This window comes from Planococcus citri, chromosome 1 (genome assembly GCF_950023065.1).
Source record: "Planococcus citri chromosome 1, ihPlaCitr1.1, whole genome shotgun sequence".
Classification (NCBI taxonomy): Eukaryota; Metazoa; Arthropoda; class Insecta; order Hemiptera; family Pseudococcidae; genus Planococcus; species Planococcus citri.
The window spans coordinates 27,939,989-27,961,037 of record NC_088677.1 but is presented as its reverse complement, the minus strand read 5'-3'; the positions used below and the strand labels follow the sequence as shown (position 1 = coordinate 27,961,037).

The window sequence follows — 21,049 nt, the reverse complement described above, 5'->3', positions numbered from 1 at the left end:
TTGGTTAGAATCTGTTAGAAAGATGCATAGATATGAACCCTAAACTGGATCGGAAGCTCGTGAAGCAAAAAAATTCTTCACCTCCGGAGATAAGCCACGCCCTCCGTAGATATATTTGCATTCACCTCCGGGGAAATACACGATTTGCGATTGGTTGATTTTTTGGCTTCACTTTTTTCTGTACATTTTAAATGTAAGCAGCCGATCCAGTTTAGGGTTCATATCTATGGAAAGATGTGAATGAAAACCTGAACAAAAATATTCTGAAAAGGCATTAAAATCATTGAAAATTTTGTCAAGTTACTTTGCGTTGAACCCAACTCGAAACCAAAATTATTTTTCAAGAATTTGAAATTGAACCCCAACCGAAAACGACAGAATTTTGTGTGAAGGAACTCAAAATAGATTTCAACCGGTTTCAAATCCAGCCCCAAAACCAAAACCCAAACTGTTTTGTGATTTTGGGTCAACAACCCTGATCTAAATTATTATCTAGGTATAGGTAGTAGGTACCTATGTAAATATTGTTTTCACTAATTCAAATATCATCTCCTAGAACGGAAGCGCTGTGGCCCCTCTAACTTTGGCTCCATTCCTCGGATTGGCTACATACGGCTTTGATTTCGCCAAAGAAATACCTTGGTACATATCAATTTTGATGAAGATGAGCTTTTTACGAAGTGGAACTGTCGGTATTGTTATAACCGTCTTCGGCATGGGACGCAAAAAACTAGATTGTTACCAATTATACTGTCACTTCGCCGATCCCAAAGTCTTACTGCAATATTTGGATATACAAGATACTTCAGTTTGGTCTCAAGTCTCATATCTAGTGGCTATTTTGATTAGCTTCAGAGTTTCCATGTACATCGCTCTCAGATGGAAATTGAGCATGTAAGCAATCCTTCATCCATCATAAGACGTACGAGAAGGAGAAGCTAATCGTCCCATTGCAATACTTTTTATGTATGTGAATTGTGATGCAATATTTCGCCATTTTTCCTCGTAATTTATACCCTATTTATTTATTTATTTATTTATTCATTCATTTGTTTGTTTGTTTATTTATTTATTAATTTATTAATTTATTGACGTATGTTCGTTGTAGCGATGCGAGTTACCTAATTGTTCAAATTTATTTATGCATAGATACGGTACATAAATGTATGTACTGTATAGGTATTCGTGTTGAACTTTTTTTTTTTTAGATTTAAGTAAACGTAGATTATTTTTGTTGTTACTAAAAAGTACGCATAATGACATCAAAAAATGAGTTGTCGGATATAGATCAGTCAATTCATCAAACTTGCTTATCTGTTCAGTCTTCGCAACAGCGCATTTGTATCGTGAACATGCGAGGGGGAGAGGAAGCCACCATTCGATCGTTTCTTCTTCGCATGCTCTCTCTCATATTTCTCAAATAAGTAGGTATTCACTTACTCGAAATTATTTCCGACTGCTGTTCTCAAAGAGTCATTCGAAAAAATTGTGAAAAAATTCCCCAAAAAAATTAGGTACTCCTACGAGTACAAGTACACCTATGTAATCCGTACGCAGTCAAGTAGTACCTATCAACTTGTTGGGTACCTCTACCTAGTCTACCTACTCATTTACGCTTAATTATCGAAGACGAAGAGTGATGGTTTTAAAAATGTTGCATTTCCTTCTTAATTCTTAGAAATTATTGCAGTACCTATACTACCTACGTACTGTTTCTTTTGTAGGCGTTACATACGGTATTTGTATTAGTATTACGGATGCATTATTTATTATTCATTGTCTCATTGATTGATTTTAATGAATGGAACGATTCCATCATCAGGTACTGTATTTTTGATATTATTGATCAAAATGTTTCGTTTTTAATGAGATATTTAGCGCAGCTGTGTTTACTAGTTTTGGAATTTATTGTACTAGATATTCGTAAGCGATGTTATTTTTAGCCTAATTGTATTAAATATAAGTACCTAAGTACCTATAAAACGAGCCGCGTTCTTGCGTTAGTCGATTTTTAATACCTAATTTATTACGTTTTCTTTTTTATACGACTATTACTTACTTAATAGTACACGCATATACCTACTTTAAGAAGGTATCACGAAGAAAATCAAAATTTCGTTACCATAAATTGTATTGTATCAACCATAAAATGAATTGCATTTTATAAACTGTGTCTTTTTTTTTATGTTTATACTTCGAGGCTCGAGAGGTTATATAGCAATACTATTTTTGTTAATCTACAGATTTTTTCTCGAAATTTTTCTGTCTCAGTTCATTTGTTTGAGTCGGTAAATTACACATTTTTCAAAAAAAAAAAAAAAATACACATTAAGTATTATTTTTAGCACTTACCATTTGACACAAGCTGTTGTTATATCTATTTTGATCCTTCGAGGTAAACAGGAAATTGCACTCTGAAACACAGATAAAACAAACGATATCATCAATTATTTTTGGTCATTATTACATTAATGTTTAGGAATTCATGGAGAATATAATATGTAAATCTCATCATCGATAACCACGTAGACATTTTCACTTGACACACTCTTGGATGACATGGATTAGTACATATTTGGACGGAGGGTTTTGTTGGTTCAAGTATGGTGGATGCAATATTTTTTAGTAGGTTTTTAACTGGTTTTTTTTTCTTCTAGAATAAAACAAATTTTTTTCTCAAAATTCATTTAGTATCAAACAAAAAAGGAACAAGCATATTGTAGGTACAAATAAAAAATTCAAATGCAATGAATACAGGACTCGCACTCAATTTTTTTCAAAAAGAAGTAACTTCAGTAACCAAAAAAAGTCACAAAACTCGAAAAAAAAAGTTTTAATATTTGAGAAGTTGGACTAATTTTGCAACTTTTTGGCTATTTTTGGCACAACGGCCAATTTTTGGCAAAAAGCAAGACTATGATGACATTCTCAGCAGAAAGCAGGATCTTTAGAGAATTATTGACAAAAAAGTGATACTTTTTAGTACTTTCTGTGGACGCCGGGGGGGGGGGGGCAAGACATTTGGGCGATTCTTGAGAAAAAATAGGACCTATCGTTAGGTAATTACTAATTAGGTGCCAAAAAATACCTATTTTTGACATTGATATATTTTTTGCGCCGGTGGTCATTCCAGAATTTGCGTCACGCTGACTTTTGAAAACTTTGAAAAAAAGATAAGTCGACTTCCTGACATTGTGCCAGATTTTTAAAAACTTGAAATAAAATCGTCAGTCGACTTTCTGACATTGTGCTGGAATGTTGTTGACTTTCTCACATTACTCCAGATTTTGAAAAAACTTGAAAGAAACCCTATCAATTGGTGTGAGGTTTATTCTTGAGATAGTGAAAAAAACCTGTCGACCTTTCAACATTATGTCAGACTTTTAAAAACTTGAGGGAGAAATGTATTGATTTTTTGGTTTTATGTCTGACTTTGAAAAAAAATCAATGAATTGTCTTAGTTTTTTCCAATTTTTATGGCAATTTTCTGATGAAGAAAATTTTATTACACTGAAAAAATTTATGAATTAAAAATTAACCTTGATCACTGTCAATAAACACGACCAACAAACCAGATCGAATTTATTCAGCGAGCCGACAAAACAGACTCTGCTGATATATTTTGTCTACTGATGACGCGACGTTCACGATTTTATACAATAATTCATGATTGACCCCGAAACTCAAGATGAATCAATCACTTATAGGGTACCTACTACCTACTGAATAATAGGACGTTCAAATTGATAGATGGGACTTCAACTTTCAAATTTGGAAACTAATCGAATTAATTTCCTTTTTATTCATTTTATGGTTTCAGTTTCTTTTTCGTTTCGCAACTACACAGCACACATTCGATTGAAACGTGTTTAGAAATTCAATTAGGTACATACAAAACGAACTCATCTCTCGAACAATAAAAAGTTCCAAGTTTAAAAATTAAAGGATCAGAACAGTATTCTTATATAGGTACATAAATGGTCTACACGGAGCTATTTGTCCGTTCGCTGAGAGAAAAAAAGGGTAAACAAAATGCTTTATACATTTAGGAAGATTCTGTTTAATAAACCAAGAATTTGAACAATCAACTCGTAACACGTTGGAATAAGGAGGTATTTTTTATTTATCGAGTTAGTTCGATGTCTCAACTTTACTACCACAAGTAGGTAGGTACATATTCACAATTTTGTTGTACGAAGATAATATGAATGGAGCAGACAGCATGTTTTTTTAGCTTCTTTTTCAGACATGTAAGTATAGAACTTTCAACAATTTTTCCTTCAAAATTAATAACACGCGAGTACTAATGAACTGTGAAGTAAAACGAGCAACGTAATTATTAATTAAACCTTGCACTCGAATACATTTTTTCTCCAGCAAGAGAGTCGACTCTTGATCATGCACACGTGCTAATTCTACATGTACCTACACCTTTACTCGTAGTTCAGATTTTAAACAAACATTTTCACCAAGTTTTCGTGTGCAAGTTTAACGACGTTCACCACGAAATACGCCTCAGAATACAAAATTTTCATCATTCTGTACATTACAGACATACTACATGTACATACAAGAGCAATACAAATGAAACTGACGCGGTATAATTTCAAATGCAGTATCACGACACAAAGAAAAGCTAGACAGATAAAATTTTACAGCATATATCACAACTATTTGAAAATTTTTCCCAAACAAATGCTACCAGCAGACTTAACTTTACCTGCCACAAAAATACACGTGGCTACGATATTTCAAAATGTATACGTACGAGAGATGCAATTACATATGTACTTATTGAAAAAGGCACGTGAGTTGAGTAGGTAACGTGCGGGTACTTATTCAGTATTCCTTTATGATTCTTCACTTATCGTCGGCGAATTGATAAAAAATTCAAGTCTGCGAAACATGGCGATTTATAAGGTGCAAAAAAGCGACGGCGCCTTCAATAAAAATTAAACAGTGAAAGTTATCCATAAAATTGCATGTCTTATAAACAATGTTTGTACAGTTTTGATTGATTTTAATCATCGTTCCATTAACGAAAACATACACCAGTGAAGCTCGTCATGGTTAAATATACGAGTTATGTGTATAGTATTTAATTATAGGTTGCGAAGATGTGAACATTTTCGCAAGGTTATTGGAATTTTTTCATCAATTTTGTGCAATTTAAGTTCACAAACTAGATAAAATTTATGCAAGTTGTTCTGGGACTCCATTCTATAGAAGGGTGCAAAAGCTGTAATCTGTTTTAAAAAAATCAATAAAAAATCATCAATAATTTACTACATACAATACAACCCCTCTCTCCGAATCACTGATGATTTATCAAAAAAAAAAAGTCTATACCAACCAAGTAATTTTACCAGAAATTATCACTCATTTACCAACAAAAATATTAGTAATTTGAAAATGATATTAAAAATTACTGATAATGTACAAAAACAGTTGGTAATCTTCAAAAGCAGTGGTTGAGTAAAACACAGTTTTGAATCTGTGTGTATACCTAATGAGACTCATGTAAATATGTACTTGTGGTATGAGTCAAAAATAGTTTTTAATCAGTGGATGTTTTCAGACTCAAGTTAGGACCAGTGTTTGAAAATTGAAACAGACATTGTTTCAAGCAGTGGGTGTTTTCAGACCCAATTTAGGACCTGTGGTTGAAACAAACACTGTTTCAATCAGTGGGTGTTTTCAGACCCAAGTTAGGACCTGTGGTTGAGACAAACACTGTTTCAATCAGTGGGTATTTTCAGACCCAAGTATGGATCCGTGGTTGAGACAAACACTGTTTCAAGCAGTGAGTGTTTGAGACAGACACTGTTTTAATTGGTGGGTGTGTTCATACCCTAGTTGGGACCTGTGGTTGAGACAAACACTGTTTTAATCAGTGGTTGTTTTCAGACCCAAGTTAGGACCTGTGGTTGAGACAAACACTGTTTCAAGCAGTGGGTGTTTTCAGATCCAATTTAAGACCTGTGTTTGAGAAAGACCCTGTTTCAACCAGTGGGTGTTTCCAGGCCCAATTTAGGACCTGTGTTTGAGACAAACACTGTTTCAATCAGTGGTTGTTTTCAGACCCCAGTATGGATATCTGTGGTTGAGACAAACGCAGTGAGAGTTTCAAATTCAGTATGTCCAAAAATTTCAAAAAACGAGCAAGAAATCTACTCCACGTTCTGGCCAAAATCAAACAACCAGAATTAAAAATAACTGTGTTTGAGACAGACACTGTTTCAATCAGTGGGTGTTTTCAAACCCAAGGTAGGACCTGTGTCTGAGACAGACACTGTTTCAATCTTTGGATGTGTTCATACCCAAGTTAGGACCTTCAGTGGATGTTCTCAGACTCAAGTATGGATCTGTGGTTGAGACAAACACTAATAATTTACCAAAAATTAACAGCAATTTGCAAAAATTGTTGCTTAACTTATGAAATTAATAACGTTCGCAGGATTTAGGATAAATTCAGTGGAGATCTTCATTTTGACTAGAAAGTCATCCAGAAAAAATTTCAGTTCCTAAAGTGCCCATGTAGAGGAGATATTATGAACTCTCAAAAAGAGGTTTCATTGAAAAAATTTCAGTTTTTTTTGCTACAGCTCTTGCTTTGCCATGCCAGACCCTACCATTTCGGATTCCATATGAAGCAGTTAAAAATCTGTAAAACACTGGTTTTTGGGTAAGTTTATGCGATACCTGAGTCATAGATGTACGATTGCAAGTACTTCATTATCACGCGGTTGTGTAATTAATTTAAAGAATATTACATACCTATTATAGATTACTTTCAATACCAGTTTGTTTTCAGGTTATTATTATCAACTAAATTAGCACGTTTAGTATACCGGTTTGGCACGAACACAAGCATAGATTGGTGACAACAGACCCTCCTGTTTTCAATTTTCATTTTTAGGGTGTGCTTAATGTTCAATTCCATTCCATTACATTCAAATGACGTTTTGCCATCCACCCTAAGCCACTCTGTATAACAAAACAACTGTTCGTATTCGTAAATATCTCCAAAATTCTGCCACGGCTTCAATTTGAAAAAAATTTCAGTTAAAAAAAAATAGGTAAACTAGATTTTTTTTAAATCCAAAGAAGTTTTCATTTTTATTTTTTTTTTAGATTCAAGTAGGTAGGTAATGTACCTACATATGCCTTCCTACATAATTTTTCGCCTCAACTTCAGTTTTTGGTTGATGAACGGTTTTGTTCAAATTCGAGATTTTTTAGAACTTGACAAACATCAACATAACGTTAGTGTTTTCCATTACGAACTTTTTTCAATTAAAATACATAACTATTTTCTATTTTTATCATCCCACCCGACAACACAATCCAAGTATCTCTTCCTCTTGTGTAGGTATCTGACATGACCACCTGTTATAAACTCACGATGGAGTATTTTTTATCGCGCATCATCATCGATAATATTCCGGAAATATTCCTAGAGAACTTTGGCAATATTTTTAAAACTGGTTTACCTTCAATGGTTGTATGGAAGTTAATATACTATACGTTATCATTCAACTCATTAGGTACCTACTGAGTATTCTTCCACCAAGCAAATGAATGAATCAAACGAATCTGTAGAAAATCATGAATTAACTTTAGTGGTATTTAATTTAGGCAGTCGACAGAACGTACAACATTGTTATTAATGGTGGAAAATGAAAATTTTCAAATCACTCATTAATGTAGTCTGCACATTTAAATAATAAAACAATGTAAGTATACTACCTAACGACTGAGTTTTTTTTTCATATTTTTAATTTTTTGACAAATAAGTGCACAGTGGATATTGATCTGCGCTATTATCATGATCCTGATAACTTCTAGATTGAAATTTCAAATTATTTTACAAAAGTCTGTTACATTCTGGGAATCTTTGATTATCAGTATTACCTGCCTCCGCATAATTTTTTTCGTCTCGAGATCGCAACCTCTGGTAAGTAAATGTACATCTAACAGATCTTGTCAAGGTTGCATAACATGAATAAAATTCCAGAAATCGCGAATTCCATTGCTATGAATAACTAGAGAATCTTTTTTTTAAAAAGTGGAAAAACACCCCAAGTGGTTTTATGTTATATATCCAAGTGTTTCTTGCGGTTAGACGTAATTTCGAGTATTCAAAAGAAAATAAAAATATTTACGAGAAAATAGTCCGAAGTTAATGGTTACGTAACGCAATATTAAATTGATTTGAGAATTGAAAATATACAAGTAATAAGTAGATAAGTTGTTTTTTCACGCAGATTCTTAAAAATCTGGTTCCTTACCGATTTTTAATCATTTTTCGAACAGATATTTTTTCCCAAAAAAAGTAACGTTGACAACTAAAAAAGCTCGAAAAAGTAATAATCATGAAAAAAATTGAAATGTTTGGTTTTGAATTTTAAAAAGTTGACCCAATTTTGCTACTTTTTGGTGAAAAATCGAAACTTTTTGACAATTTACGATAGCAAATTGAAAATTATTGCAATTTCTGGCAAAAAAAAACAATTTTGGGAAAAAAGCACGTCTTTGGCAACCTTAGCAAAAAGCAGGGCTTTTTGGAAATCATTGCCAAAAAAAGGCGATGCTTTTTATCAATTTCTGGTAAAAATAACAGCCACATTCAAGTGATTTTTGAAAAAAAATCTTCTTCAACAATTTTGCTAAAAAGTGAGTTTTTGAAAGAAAGCAAGAGCAGAGCAAGAGCACAAGACTATGACAGTTTTAGAAAAAAATGAGACCTTTTGACCTTTTGTTACGTAATTAAAGGCCAAAAAATGATACTTATTTTTCCGCAATTTTTGTCAAATAAGCGAGAGTTATTGGACATGGACGCATTTTGAAAAAATGAGAGACTTTATAGAATTTTCTCCGAAAAATTCACCATTTAGCCATAAAAAGATAGGATTTTTGTTATTTTTGAGAAAGCGAGAAGATTTTGATCATTTTAGCACTAAGAAAGGTATATTTGACCATTTCAAGAAAAAAGATAGAATTTTGGACAATTGTTGAAAAAAAGAAAGGTTTTTCGGAATTTTCTAATGAAATTTGTGATGAAATTTCGCTAGAACGCAAGCTTATATCAATTTTTGTTCGCAATTTGGGCCAAAATAGCGAGATTTTCATAGAAAGGAAGATATTTTGAAATTTTCTGTAAAAAGCGACAATCAGTAGCGATTTTTACTACACAAAAGCAAACATTTTTATAAATATTCGAAAAGACGAGTATTTTGTCAATTTTTGGCAAAAAGCAAAGCTTAAACAATTTTAGCAAAAAATAGAACTTTATGACAATTATTAGTAAACAAATATTTTTTCGCAATCTTGGTCAAAAAGCGAGACTTCTGGACAATTTCTGAGAAAAAAGTAGGACTTTTTGAACTTTTTCTCAATTTTTAAAAAGAAAGAATTTTTGACAATAATTTTTGGAAAAAAACAAGACTTTTAACATTTTTTTGGGAATTATTGGAAAAAATTATACCTTTTCGCAATTTTTGTCAAAAAAGGGAGACTTTCTAGCAGTTTCTGGCAAAATCGATACGTTTGGGAAATTGGGAAAAAAACTTAAAATTTTGGGGATTTTTCGCAAAAAAGCAAACATTTTTATAAGTTTGCAGCAAAAACTCGAGTTTTTTTTTGGAAATTTTGACAGAAAGCGAGATTTTTTGCTATTTTTGACAGAAAGTGAGACTTGGCTTTAATAAAAAGCAGGGCTTCGTATAATCAATAATTTTTTCAAGTATTGATATCTATCATTAACATTTTTTCTTCTCCAAGACACTTACATGAAAAAAATCAAATTTTTGACAATTGGCAAAAAAAAAGGAAGGCAACTTCGGTAACTTGATTACCTACTTAAAAATTAACCGAGTACTCTGTTCAAGAATTTTATATCGATCTACCAGCCATTAAACCTGCAAATCAAACACGTGCAAAAAAATTTTCAATCCCAGTCCACGTTTTTTGAAAACCATTCAACCCTGACATCGAGAATCCGCAAACAAATTGGTCTTTATGGTGTATTTTAATTCATTTTTTCATACGCCGCAATACGAATCCAGTTCTGGTTTTGAGTGAAAGGCATCGACGCTTCTTCGTCACCTTGAGAACGATTTAAGAGAATTCGCGTAGATGGGAACATTAAAAGTTGTACCTAGTTGCACGTTTAGCGTCGGAGAACAAGATAGTTCTTTATTGACGTATTCGGTTAATCATGGTATGATTATTGATGGTATCTTGTTCAGTTATTTGTGCATTTTTAATGTTTAGTTAACGTGGACAATAAGAATTATATGAATTTGTGAAAATATTTGCCAGCTATAGTCATAGAGTTACGATGAAGGTAAGAAAAAATCAATTTATTTACACATTTTGCCTATATTTGTAGACTTACTGAAATATTCACAATTTGATTAACGATTTACTGGTACCTCTACCCACCTAACTAAAATCATACCGATTCAAAAAAAATATTTTCTCCTAAATAAAAATGAAATTTTTCAAACCCACACCTACCTACTTAATTACTCGTTATTCAACAGGTGCACACGAATAATAACACATATATCTGACTTATTCTTTGTCTCAGGCCGGAGAAACAATTGTGATAATGAGCCTTCTGGGGACGATTTCTCAAGCTGCTAGATTACTCAAAGTGCCTCGAATATATAACGCGATAATTACATCGGATAAAGAACTTCTACCAAGTCAAGCATTCCCAGCTTTATCACCGGTGCTTCAGAGTATTCAATTTCCTCATTTCGCAAATACATTATATCAACCAGTAAACGTACCAATCATGACTCGTAATTCTGATCCATTTGTTGGCCAGCCTAAACAATACGACAGACCTGGTAATCAATTATCTTACGAAACATATGCAAAAGATACACTTCCACTTCGGAGTAAAGATACTCCTCCGAACGATTCAATTGCTCCGAAATCAACTCCGGTATTATTTAGACCAAACGTGGACCCTAAAAGTACTCCTACCAATGAAGAAAATATGCCAAATATTATACCCAACAGTAATTTCCAAAGCAATACGGTGAATACTAAAAAACCATTTTATCCTCATTACGACGAAGAAATTGGTCAAATATTCAACGTCGTGAATTACGACAATAAAAAGGTGTACTCGGCTTCCAGTCCAACTTCACCGGATTCCAATTCACCGACTACTCAAAAAGTTGCTTTAGATGGTGGTCCTCAGTATTTACTTTCTACGCAGCAACAAGTCAATTCGCTGCCTCAATCTCGACCCAACAATGATCAATTTTTGAATCCTCAATCCTCAGATGAGAATCAAGATCAGTCGGGTTTTGTCGATTCGTCATCTCAATTCAATCCGAATCAGTTTCAGTTTTTCAACGATTTTGTCAAAAATAATGCGCCGAAGGATAAAAGCATCGCTGATGTACCTCCCCCACCTCTGCCTGTGGGAAGACCAGGTACTCAAAGGAGAAATGAAAACGCTCCTGTGAATCCTTTACAATTGGCAATTGGCATTTAACGAATTCGTGATGATAAGGTACATATAAAAAGACTTCTGTGCATAACTGCATATACCTAGTTACCTACCTACCTACTTGAGGATAATCAGGTACCAGTGCAATGTGTTATAAATGTTATGCAATTAAGTATCTAGTTTCGTAATGACTGTGCTTATCTAATATCTTCGTAAATAAGTGCCCATGCTACCTACATAGTCTACCTAAATACCAGCTACTCGTATAGATATTAAAAGGCGAAAATACTTCATTTTCAAGTTGTGCTTCCACCTATAGGTAGAAAAATTAGTTGCATGTGACTTTGTTACATGGGAATTACTTTTTTTTTCACGTTGGATACCTGACAAATCTATGAATAATTAAAAGTATTTCATTCGATGTGAATCTAGTCTTCGAAATTTTCATTTATTATGACTTAGCTATCATTAGGTGAGTTAATTTGTATTGATAATGTATACTGTCGGAAGTGTTTCTTAAGGCATATGTTTTTGAAAATCACACCTTTCTAATCAAACAAACACGAAAAGAAATGTTTATTTTGTATATTTATCAAATGCATATTGAATAATTAAATGCTTTTAAATGCTAATGAGTACTGCATCACTGTAGAATGTATATAATGTTAGATGTTATCTCATCATCATCATCAACACAACATCTCGCTCGGCTCATACTACATCATTTTTTTGTTTTTATTGTTTTTTTTTTCAAGTATCATAATTTCATTCTTACTTACTTATAAAGCAATATGTAGATACTAGTCAGGGGAGTCAGCATGAGTTGGAATACTTACCACACATTTTTTTGAATCGGACAAAGCCAGATCGCAAAATATATTATACCAGCTGTCCAGATGTTCAAGAACATTTTTCGATTTTTGGTGAATTTGAAAAAAATCAAAATTCGGACAAAAAATGAAGGGGAAAAAATCAAAATTTCACCCAAATTGACGTAAAAAGCTGAAATTCGAGATGTACACTATTTTCGAACCACCTCGATTGGAAACGGTTTCGAACAGTTTTGAGCAGTTCTGTCGCCTCCAGCGGATTTTTTAAACTAGAAATTCAGACAAAAAAATTTAATGAAATGAAGTTTGAAAGTCGACATTCACTCTGCACCCTAATTTCAACACGCTGAGTCGATTCAAGTCGTTTTGGAGCCTCCGGCAATTGTTTAATAAAAATTTCAAATTTTAAAAAAATGCCATAAAATGTGTCTAAATTAATTTGTCAGTGATCTACTTGGTAAATCACAAGGTGTCTAACGAGACTTCAAACTCAAAATGAAAAAGTATCACTTTAGCATGGATATTTTTCAAACACTGTACGAGTAGCCTATGGTGGAGGGGAGGGGAGGAAGATTCAACATTATTTTTACACATCAATTTTTCGCTTTTTCAATGCCTTTGGACATACCTACCAAGATTTTTTCGTAGGGAGAAAATCACGACTTTTTCATGACCTATTTTTCACAGTTTTACTACATAAAAATACCCCCTCCCCCTCTTCCCAAAAAATGAAATAATTTAAAACTGCGAGGAAATCAAACAGGGTTGCCATATTTTACAGGATCGAAAATTAGGTAAGTATTTCAGTTTTTTCATTTTTCTGATTTTTTGAATAATTTTTTTATTTTTTCCCCATTTTATGAGCTTTTAAAAAAATTGTCAAGTGTGTTTCGAGCAAAATTCATGACTTTTTCATGACTTTTAGGACCACCTACCAAAATTCATGAATTTTTCATGTCTTTCATGGCTTCCATGACCGTAAGACACCCTCATATTAGTGATATGTGATATACCTTTACTAATTGAACTTTTCATGGGCGAAGCATTCTGCAAACACTTTATAACTTTTTTTAGAGAAGGAGGAGAGGAGTCAAAATTTTACACCCTTTTCACGATTCAAGCGTTATGGTAGTTTTCATAAATTTGATCGTGTGGATTGAAGGGGGGAGGGGTGAGAAGGGCGAGAGTAAAAAATATTTTTACAGGGCTCGTACTCAATTTTTTCTCCAAAAAAAAGTAACTCAAGCAGCCAAAAGGGCTCAAAAAAGTAACCAAAAATGGTCAAGAAAGTGACAAAACCAGAAGAAAACAATAATACAATAAAAAAAAATCAATCAAAAAAACAAACCGTACATGAAAAGTACAAATTGAAATGAAAAGATGAACTATTTTTCAACTTTTTGATAAAAAAAACGAGAATTCTTGGCAAAAAAACGAGACTTTCTGGACAATTTTTGGAAAAAAGTGGGACCTTCTGAAATTTTTATTTAAAAAAAAACAATTTTTAACAATTTTGCAAAAAAGAAAATATTTTTCAACTTTTATAAATTTTTTTAAAAAATTAGAATTTTTGATAATTTTTTGCAAAAAGCAAAACATTAATTGACAATTTTAGCAATACGTAAGCAGGATTTTTTGAAAATTATTGGTGAAAAAGTGACACTTTTTGGCAATATCAAACAAAATAAGGTACACTTTTTGAGTAATTTTCGGAAAAAAATTGAAAGTCTTTAGTTTTTGCCAATTTTAGAATTTTAGTCATTTTTGTCAAAAAAACAAGTTTTTTTTGGGCAACTTCTGCTAAAAAATCGAGACTTTGCAATTTTGGTACAAACAAGAATTTCCATCAATTTATGGCAAAAAGCAGTACTTCGACATTTGTACAGCAAAATGCAGTGGGTACTTCTTTCTTTTTTTTTTAGCAATTATGAGACTTTTTTGCAATATTATGTCAAAAAAACGATACTTTTTTCAAGTTGAATGTGTAAAAAAAGTGATACTCTTGACATATTTTGACAACAGGACTCTTGTGTAATTTCATGAAGAGAAATTGCAAAAAATAGGACTTCTCAGAAATTTCAGAAAAGAAAATGAAACTTTCTGAAATTTTTGGCAAGAAACGAAAAATGTTCACATTTTTTGAAGAAAAAAAAGACTTTTGAACATTTTTTAGTAATTTTTGTCAAAAAAGCGAGGCAGGCACTTTTTAAAAAAATATTTTAAGCTAAAAATGCAAAACTTTTGGCTTTTGGGTTTTCTGAAAAAAAAAATTGAAACTTGGAAGTGCTATTTTTATTTTTTAGCAAGAAAAGAAGTCTATTTGGAAATTTTTGCAAAAGGCGAGATTTTGTTGCTACATACTTCACAATTCTGGCAGAAAGTGAGACCATTTACCACGTCAAATTTTTCATACTTTTTCAACGTAATTGTTCTGAAAAAATTCAAATTAATTCATCGAAAATCATTTTAAAAAGCGACGCGATGCACATGATTATTTAAACAATTTTCCAGTTCATAATATTAAAACAAGCGCTTTCATTACACTTTTTTGAACGTTTTTTCGACCAAAAAAAGCATTGTTGTTCTTCAAATAAGTATGACATACAACAAAGGAAGAAAAGAAATGAATGTGTCTCTATACCTACTGGAGAGAAGCGAAGGTGGAAAATTTTCTGAAAACTGTATTTTTCCGTCTGCTAAAGACAATTTTTACATAAAATTTTGTCATCAGTCAGTTGTGAAAAATGTCACCATTTTTTCGAAATTTTACAAAAATTTGAAGTCTGATTGAAAAAAGCAGGATATTTTGGTAAATTGAATTAAAAAAAAAAAAAAAGCAGCACAAAAACAGGATTAGTAGCATAAGCAGGGCTCTTGGACACCCTAAATCAGTGTGTTCTAGTTCGAAACCATCGATATCTCTATCAAGTGGTTTTACCCTTGAAAATTTCGAAAATTCACTGTTCCACCACTGTTCGACGTAAAAATCTGAAATTCAGAATTATACTTGCACAATTTTTGACATTTTGAGTTAATCACAGGTAGTTTCAAGTCGTTTCGGAGGCTGCCTTTTTGAAATCTGGAATTTTCAAAAGGTCACCATAGGAGCTCCAAAACGACTCGACTATTACTGTAGGTACCTATGGAGTAGCCAAGAAAAAAAGATCAGTGATTATTTCGAGAGTAGCCAGATCCGAAATCTCGAAGCATCGTTTAATCAATGCTCATTTATATCATCAGATCCATCATTCACAGATGTACGTAAATCCCCATCCCCTTTATATTACAGACAAGTAAGTAAAACCAACGCGAAAATAAAGAACCCGAGAAAAGAATAAAAATGAAATAACGCCCGTTGAACAAAAGCTACATAGATGAGAACTCGGCATCCTACGTTTATTCGCACATATAGGTAGAGGTACGTATTACGTAACTTGTGCGTTGGAAATTTGAAAGGCAAAAATAATATTACCGAGGAATTTGTGTGAAAAGCTAGGATATGTTCTATTTATCTGTATGATATTTGAAATACCGCTTGGGGAAATATCCAGCAAGAATGACATGCTCCTTACATAATATTTCAACCAGACGCGCATTTACCATAATATTTCATCAACTTATTTGTTTCTCAACTTGGGTTATTTGTTAAATTTAAAATACACGTATCTACGATTTTGAGGTTAGCTCTTATACTTATGGTTATGACGGGAAAAAACCCCAAAAAAATATTCAATTTAACAGCTCTCGCAAGATGTTTATACTTATAAAGCGAGCAATTTTCGCTTCATCGAGGGACAAAATAGCCCAAGTCGAAACGGTATAATTAGGTACGTGTCGTCTCCTACACAAAAGCTAAATTTACACAATATAAGTATCAGCAACTTATTCGCGGCGAAATCGAATTTATATGCTAGCGAAGTTACCGGCGACAACAAACAAGTTATTTGTTATCAACTTGCACAAAGAAAAAAAATATGATTGTCAATTTTTTTCGTGCAGAATATAAAAAAAAAAGAAAAAAAAAAGTTCGACAAAATAAACACGCTTAACGCTATACAAATCTGTTCCACGCTCGTAAAAAGTTATAAGTTAATTTTTCCTCTTTTTTCACCTCCTCCTTGGCGAAATCCGCGTGCGTGTAATATCAAAGCGAAACTTTAATAAAATACGATACGCGCTTGTAGATGTTATTATCCTTCCTCCCGGTTTATTTTTTCATTTTTTTTTTCAATATTTTTTTCTCCAGCTACGGCGAAAAAACGTCGAGTGATTTAAGTGTTTTTTGTTCGCCAATTTGGGATACTTTGCATATTTTCACCTGTTTCGTTTTCTACGAGAGAGAATTAGTACCGAGCGGTATAATTTTTTCCTCGTGAAGATGAAAGATTTTTATTCTCTTGTTTTTAGCGGATGGATTCGGAAGGAAATTTTTCATCTTCGAGTAACCTACATATAGTATGAGAATTATTACATTTCTCATTATTATGTAAGTACAGGAATGTAGTGTTTTAGTTGAAGACAAGATGATTTTGTGAAACGTTGGGCTTTTGAAAAAATTGAGCGATATGAGATTCTAAAAATGATACTGTTTTAAAATGAAATAAGTAAAATTTGAAAAACAAGTTACCTATTTCATGTACACATACAATTGCCTATTCTTGGATTTCTCTTTAGAAAAATACACATTATTTGAATTACTACGTTGTTCGTTCAAGTCAGGTTCAAGTACATCATACGATGGCAACAACACTGTAGGTATACAATATACCTACATGTCACACACTAACAAAAAAATCACAATTTTTTTACAAACTGACGTTACGAGTTCAAATTGAGATAATTTAAAAAATGAAACTACTATCTCATGGAAAAAATCAATTTCCAGAAAAAAAGATCATCATGACAAAAATGCCAACATAAAAAAGGAAGGACATATTTCTTCCTTCTTTTAGAAAAATTCAAATTTGTCTGTCTCAATGAAGCTACTAATAATGGAGAAGAGACGAGAGTATACCCTAGAAACCCACATGTGCTTTGTTGACGATCAGGAGAAGGCCTATGATCAAGTCTGAAGGAAGAAGTTGTTTGAAATCCTTAGGGAAATTAAAGTGAATGAACAATAGTACCTATGCTTAATTGAAGAAATATACATGAATAATGTAATAAGAGTAAGATCCGGAAACATGTCAGAAGCAAATAAGATAGGAAGAGGAGTAAGACAGGGATGCCCAATGTCATGTAGCCTGTTCAACATCTACTTCGACGACATGATTAAAGAATGGCTGAAAACCAAGCCAAAAGGGCTAGACATCAATGACACCCTACCCTGCTATTCGCTGATGATCATATTGTGGTCTTTGCTGATAACGACGATGACTTGCAGAGAGCGATGTACAACCTTCAGAAACTAGCTGATAAATACATAATGAGAATCTTGTTGTCAAAAATAAAGGTAATAGCCTTTGAGGGGAAAGAGCCAATATGCAGTAAAATTGTTGTAAATGGACTGCCAGTAGAACAAGTCAGAAGCTTTAAATATCTAGGGTGCAAGCTATCTTATGAAGGAGAGGTTGACGCACAACTTAAGATCAACAAATTCCTGAGAGTAAGCAGGGTGATAAACCGAGCCATCCCTCCAAGAAAGGTCAGGGCTGAAACTTGAATAAGAATCAAGAATCTACAATGTGCTGGCAAGACCAATGCTGCTGTATGGAATCGATACATGGACAATGAGAAAGGATATAAAAAGCAGATCGAGTAACCACAGTGGAAATGAGATTCATGCGAGCCACAGCAGGATATATGAGATGCAATCAGGGCTAGACCCAAGAACACATGGCCCACCAAGATATCCCATTTTAGCGCCCCTGATTTTTAGCTCCTCAATTAATCAGCCAAGTTTTTTTCTCCCATTTTCTAAAGTGCAGGACACTGAGCATAAAGATTCATTCAGAAATTTTTTAAACGACCCAGTTTTTACTTCATCGACCCAAATACGTCGTGGCCCACTGAGATTTTTCTCATTAACTCGGTGGGTGGGTGGGTCCGGGGCTGGACGTAATAGGAAAAGGAATGAAGACCTCCACAGGGAGCTAGGAGCAGAGCCAATCATTGGGCAGGTGAAAGATTACAGAAAGAAATGGGGAAGACACGTTGATAGAATGCCTGATGAACGGTGCCCTTGAAAAGTCAAAGAATACACTCCGACTGGCAGGAGGAGCGGAGTAAGACCGAAGAAAAAAATTTGATGACTATTGGTGGGATATTATCAATATTATATCGATATGTGAGTGTATCAATATTTTATCGATATGAAAAATCCGAAATCCGATATATCGGAAAATTTTTGAAAATCATGCAAAAATTCTGTAAATGAATTGTGCCTGTGCGAGGTGTTTTTTTTGCTCTTTTTGAGCATTTCCAGACTCTATTAGGGTAAAATATTGATTATTGCAGCTGCATCAATGGTAGCCATTGGCCATATCTGTAGGATGGTGAAATGTTGACATTACATCATCAATGACTCATCATTATGTCTTCAAAGTTTCAAGCGCAGAATAGGTAGCTAGATGCAGAAAAAGCAAAGAATGAGGAATAGAAACAGCTCAGAGTTGATTTAGTTTCTCTTTCCATGAAAAATCAGCTGTTTTGTAGTCTTTTTATGAATGTCGAAAACTTCCGATAAATATATATATGAGACCTTTGATATTTTGACGATATCAATATCGATATCCCGAAATATCGATAATATCCCATCACCATTGATGACACATCTGCGAGCAATTCTCCTACAGTTTCCCAGATGGGCCTGAACAGCTCACCGGGTCAAAGTTCAAAGATGATGATGCTAGAAAAGTAAAAAAAAATCAATTTGGGAAACTGAAAATCGAGTTTTGGCTTCTTCTCAACCTGATCGAATGGTTATCCTCATTTTACCCGATTTTCAGGCAAACGTCTCAAGTTAAATAGGTACTCAAAATTACACTACAACTGGATTTTCAACAGCTCAAGTTAATTTTCACGCCTTCTAGAGAATTTCAAAGTTCTGGAGAAATCATAAATTGCACCGGAGGCTCCAGAATGGCCGAAAAAAGTGAAATTTGGTTACAGGGAATTGGGATTAAATATGTAATATCAGTTCAGCTCCTTCAATTTTAAAAATAGCTCAAACGTGCAAGGCAATTTTTTTGTACGTACCTACTGTTTTGGTATCTTCAAAATCAGGGTGTCCATTATTTTTGGCAAATCATTTTCCCTGACTTTTCCAGGTTTGTTCAGACCACTTTTTTCCAATTTTCTATACTTACCCCCAAACTTTAATCGAAGAAGAAATTAGGGGGGGGGTCCAAATTTGCTGGGGGGGGGGGGGGTAAATTGGGTACAAAACTACCGAATGAAAACCAAAAATGCAGAATAATTTTACTGACAGAACTAAGAATAATCACCAACAATAAGAGCAATTATACGCTTTTATTTATTCCTATAATGAAAATGACAAAAAAATAGCAGAACCGATGCGAGCCCAGGGCTGATATCACGTTGGGCCCCATTTCCAAAGTAAAAACAATTTTTAGGTTTTTGAGTGGGGTGGTGTCGAATGAAAATTCGTGGATTGATCTGGTAGAAAAACATCAATTTTAGCAATCGATAGGTACAATATTCATATCACTTATGAAAATTTTTCTTTTCTATTTTGGATTTTTAGAGACCTCAAGCGTGTAATTTGTTTATTCTAAAATGGGAAACAAATTGGCCAGAGCGAAGCGAGGGTGACAGCTTTTGAAAATTTTCATTTTGAAATTTGAAATGTCTAAAAACAAGGTTTTTTTTGGTTTTTCAAACTTTAGAATTGGAATGATGTTTTTGTGAAGGTAGTTACTCAGTTACTGGTTGAAAAGAAAAGAGAACCGGCTCGAGCGAAGCGAGAGCGAAAGTCCCTGAAAATTTGTATTTTGAGACGCATAAAAAACAGATTTTTTATGCGAGGACGAATAGTTTATTTTTAGGGTTTTAAAATTTGAATAATGTTTATTTGAAGAAAGTTAAAAAAAAAACAGAATAGGCCCAATAGATGGCAAAAGCTCTTCATGTAAATTTTAATTTGAAGAGGCATAAAAATTATGTTTTTTTTGTGAGGTGTTCATTTATTGGCTTTAAAACTTGATTTTTACTATCTATAGAAATTTTCATCTTGCTTTCAAAAAATAAAAGAAAACAAGCTCGAGTGAAGCGAGGATTACAGCTTTTGAAAATGTGTGTTTCGAGTAGTAAAAAATAATGTTTTCCTTTCATCACATGATCCTTATCCGAAATTTGCAATTGATCGTTTTTTCAAAATTCCGGGGATTTTGCGTGAAAATCACAAAATTTCCTGACTTTTTCAAACCGATAAAATTTTCTCACTTTTCCAGAGGAATGGACACCCTGTAAAACGTAAAAAGATAGGTAAGATTGAAAAAGAAAGAAAAGTACCTATCATATGATACGTAAAGAGAAAAAGGTTTTGAAAAATTTCAGAAAAATAGTAAAAATTATCATTTGCGTTTGCCGTTTTTTCTGATGTTTTGTTTTGTATGGCCCTCTCTGATCTACCACGTGGAAAAATTCTAGACAAAATTTGCTATATTCAGGGACACAAAGTGCAAGTGTCGACCTGTCATGGTTCTCGAGTCTCGACCTACGCAAGGTTGAAATTTCCAACCAACATCGAAAAAGATTTTTTTCAAGCGACTATAAGTTTGCCCCT

At 33.4% G+C, this 21,049-nt stretch overlaps 3 protein-coding genes across 6 annotated transcripts in view; 2 read left to right on the top strand and 1 right to left on the bottom strand.

Moving 5' to 3' along the window:
• Positions 1-2,168, top strand: part of LOC135831181 (ATP-binding cassette subfamily G member 4) — a 45,102-nt gene extending 42,934 nt beyond the window's left edge. The window contains exon 11 of the mRNA XM_065343479.1: positions 557-2,168. Within this exon, the coding sequence (XP_065199551.1) occupies positions 557-898 (342 nt within the window). The 3' untranslated portion in view covers positions 899-2,168. The remainder of the gene's footprint in view (positions 1-556) is intronic.
• The window catches only part of LOC135831202 (uncharacterized), a 572,431-nt gene that overhangs the window by 421,123 nt on the left and 130,259 nt on the right, over positions 1-21,049 (bottom strand). For all 4 annotated transcript variants that reach the window (XM_065343508.1, XM_065343510.1, XM_065343511.1 and 1 more), the window contains exon 2: positions 2,353-2,414. The gene's annotated coding sequence lies outside the window, so the exon portion shown is untranslated. The remainder of the gene's footprint in view (positions 1-2,352; positions 2,415-21,049) is intronic.
• On the top strand, positions 10,138-12,105 carry LOC135831180 (uncharacterized). Its single transcript, XM_065343478.1, has 2 exons — positions 10,138-10,348; positions 10,595-12,105. The coding sequence occupies exons 1-2, from the start codon at positions 10,343-10,345 to the stop codon at positions 11,516-11,518; spliced, it is 930 nt and encodes a 309-aa protein (XP_065199550.1). The 5' UTR covers positions 10,138-10,342; the 3' UTR covers positions 11,519-12,105.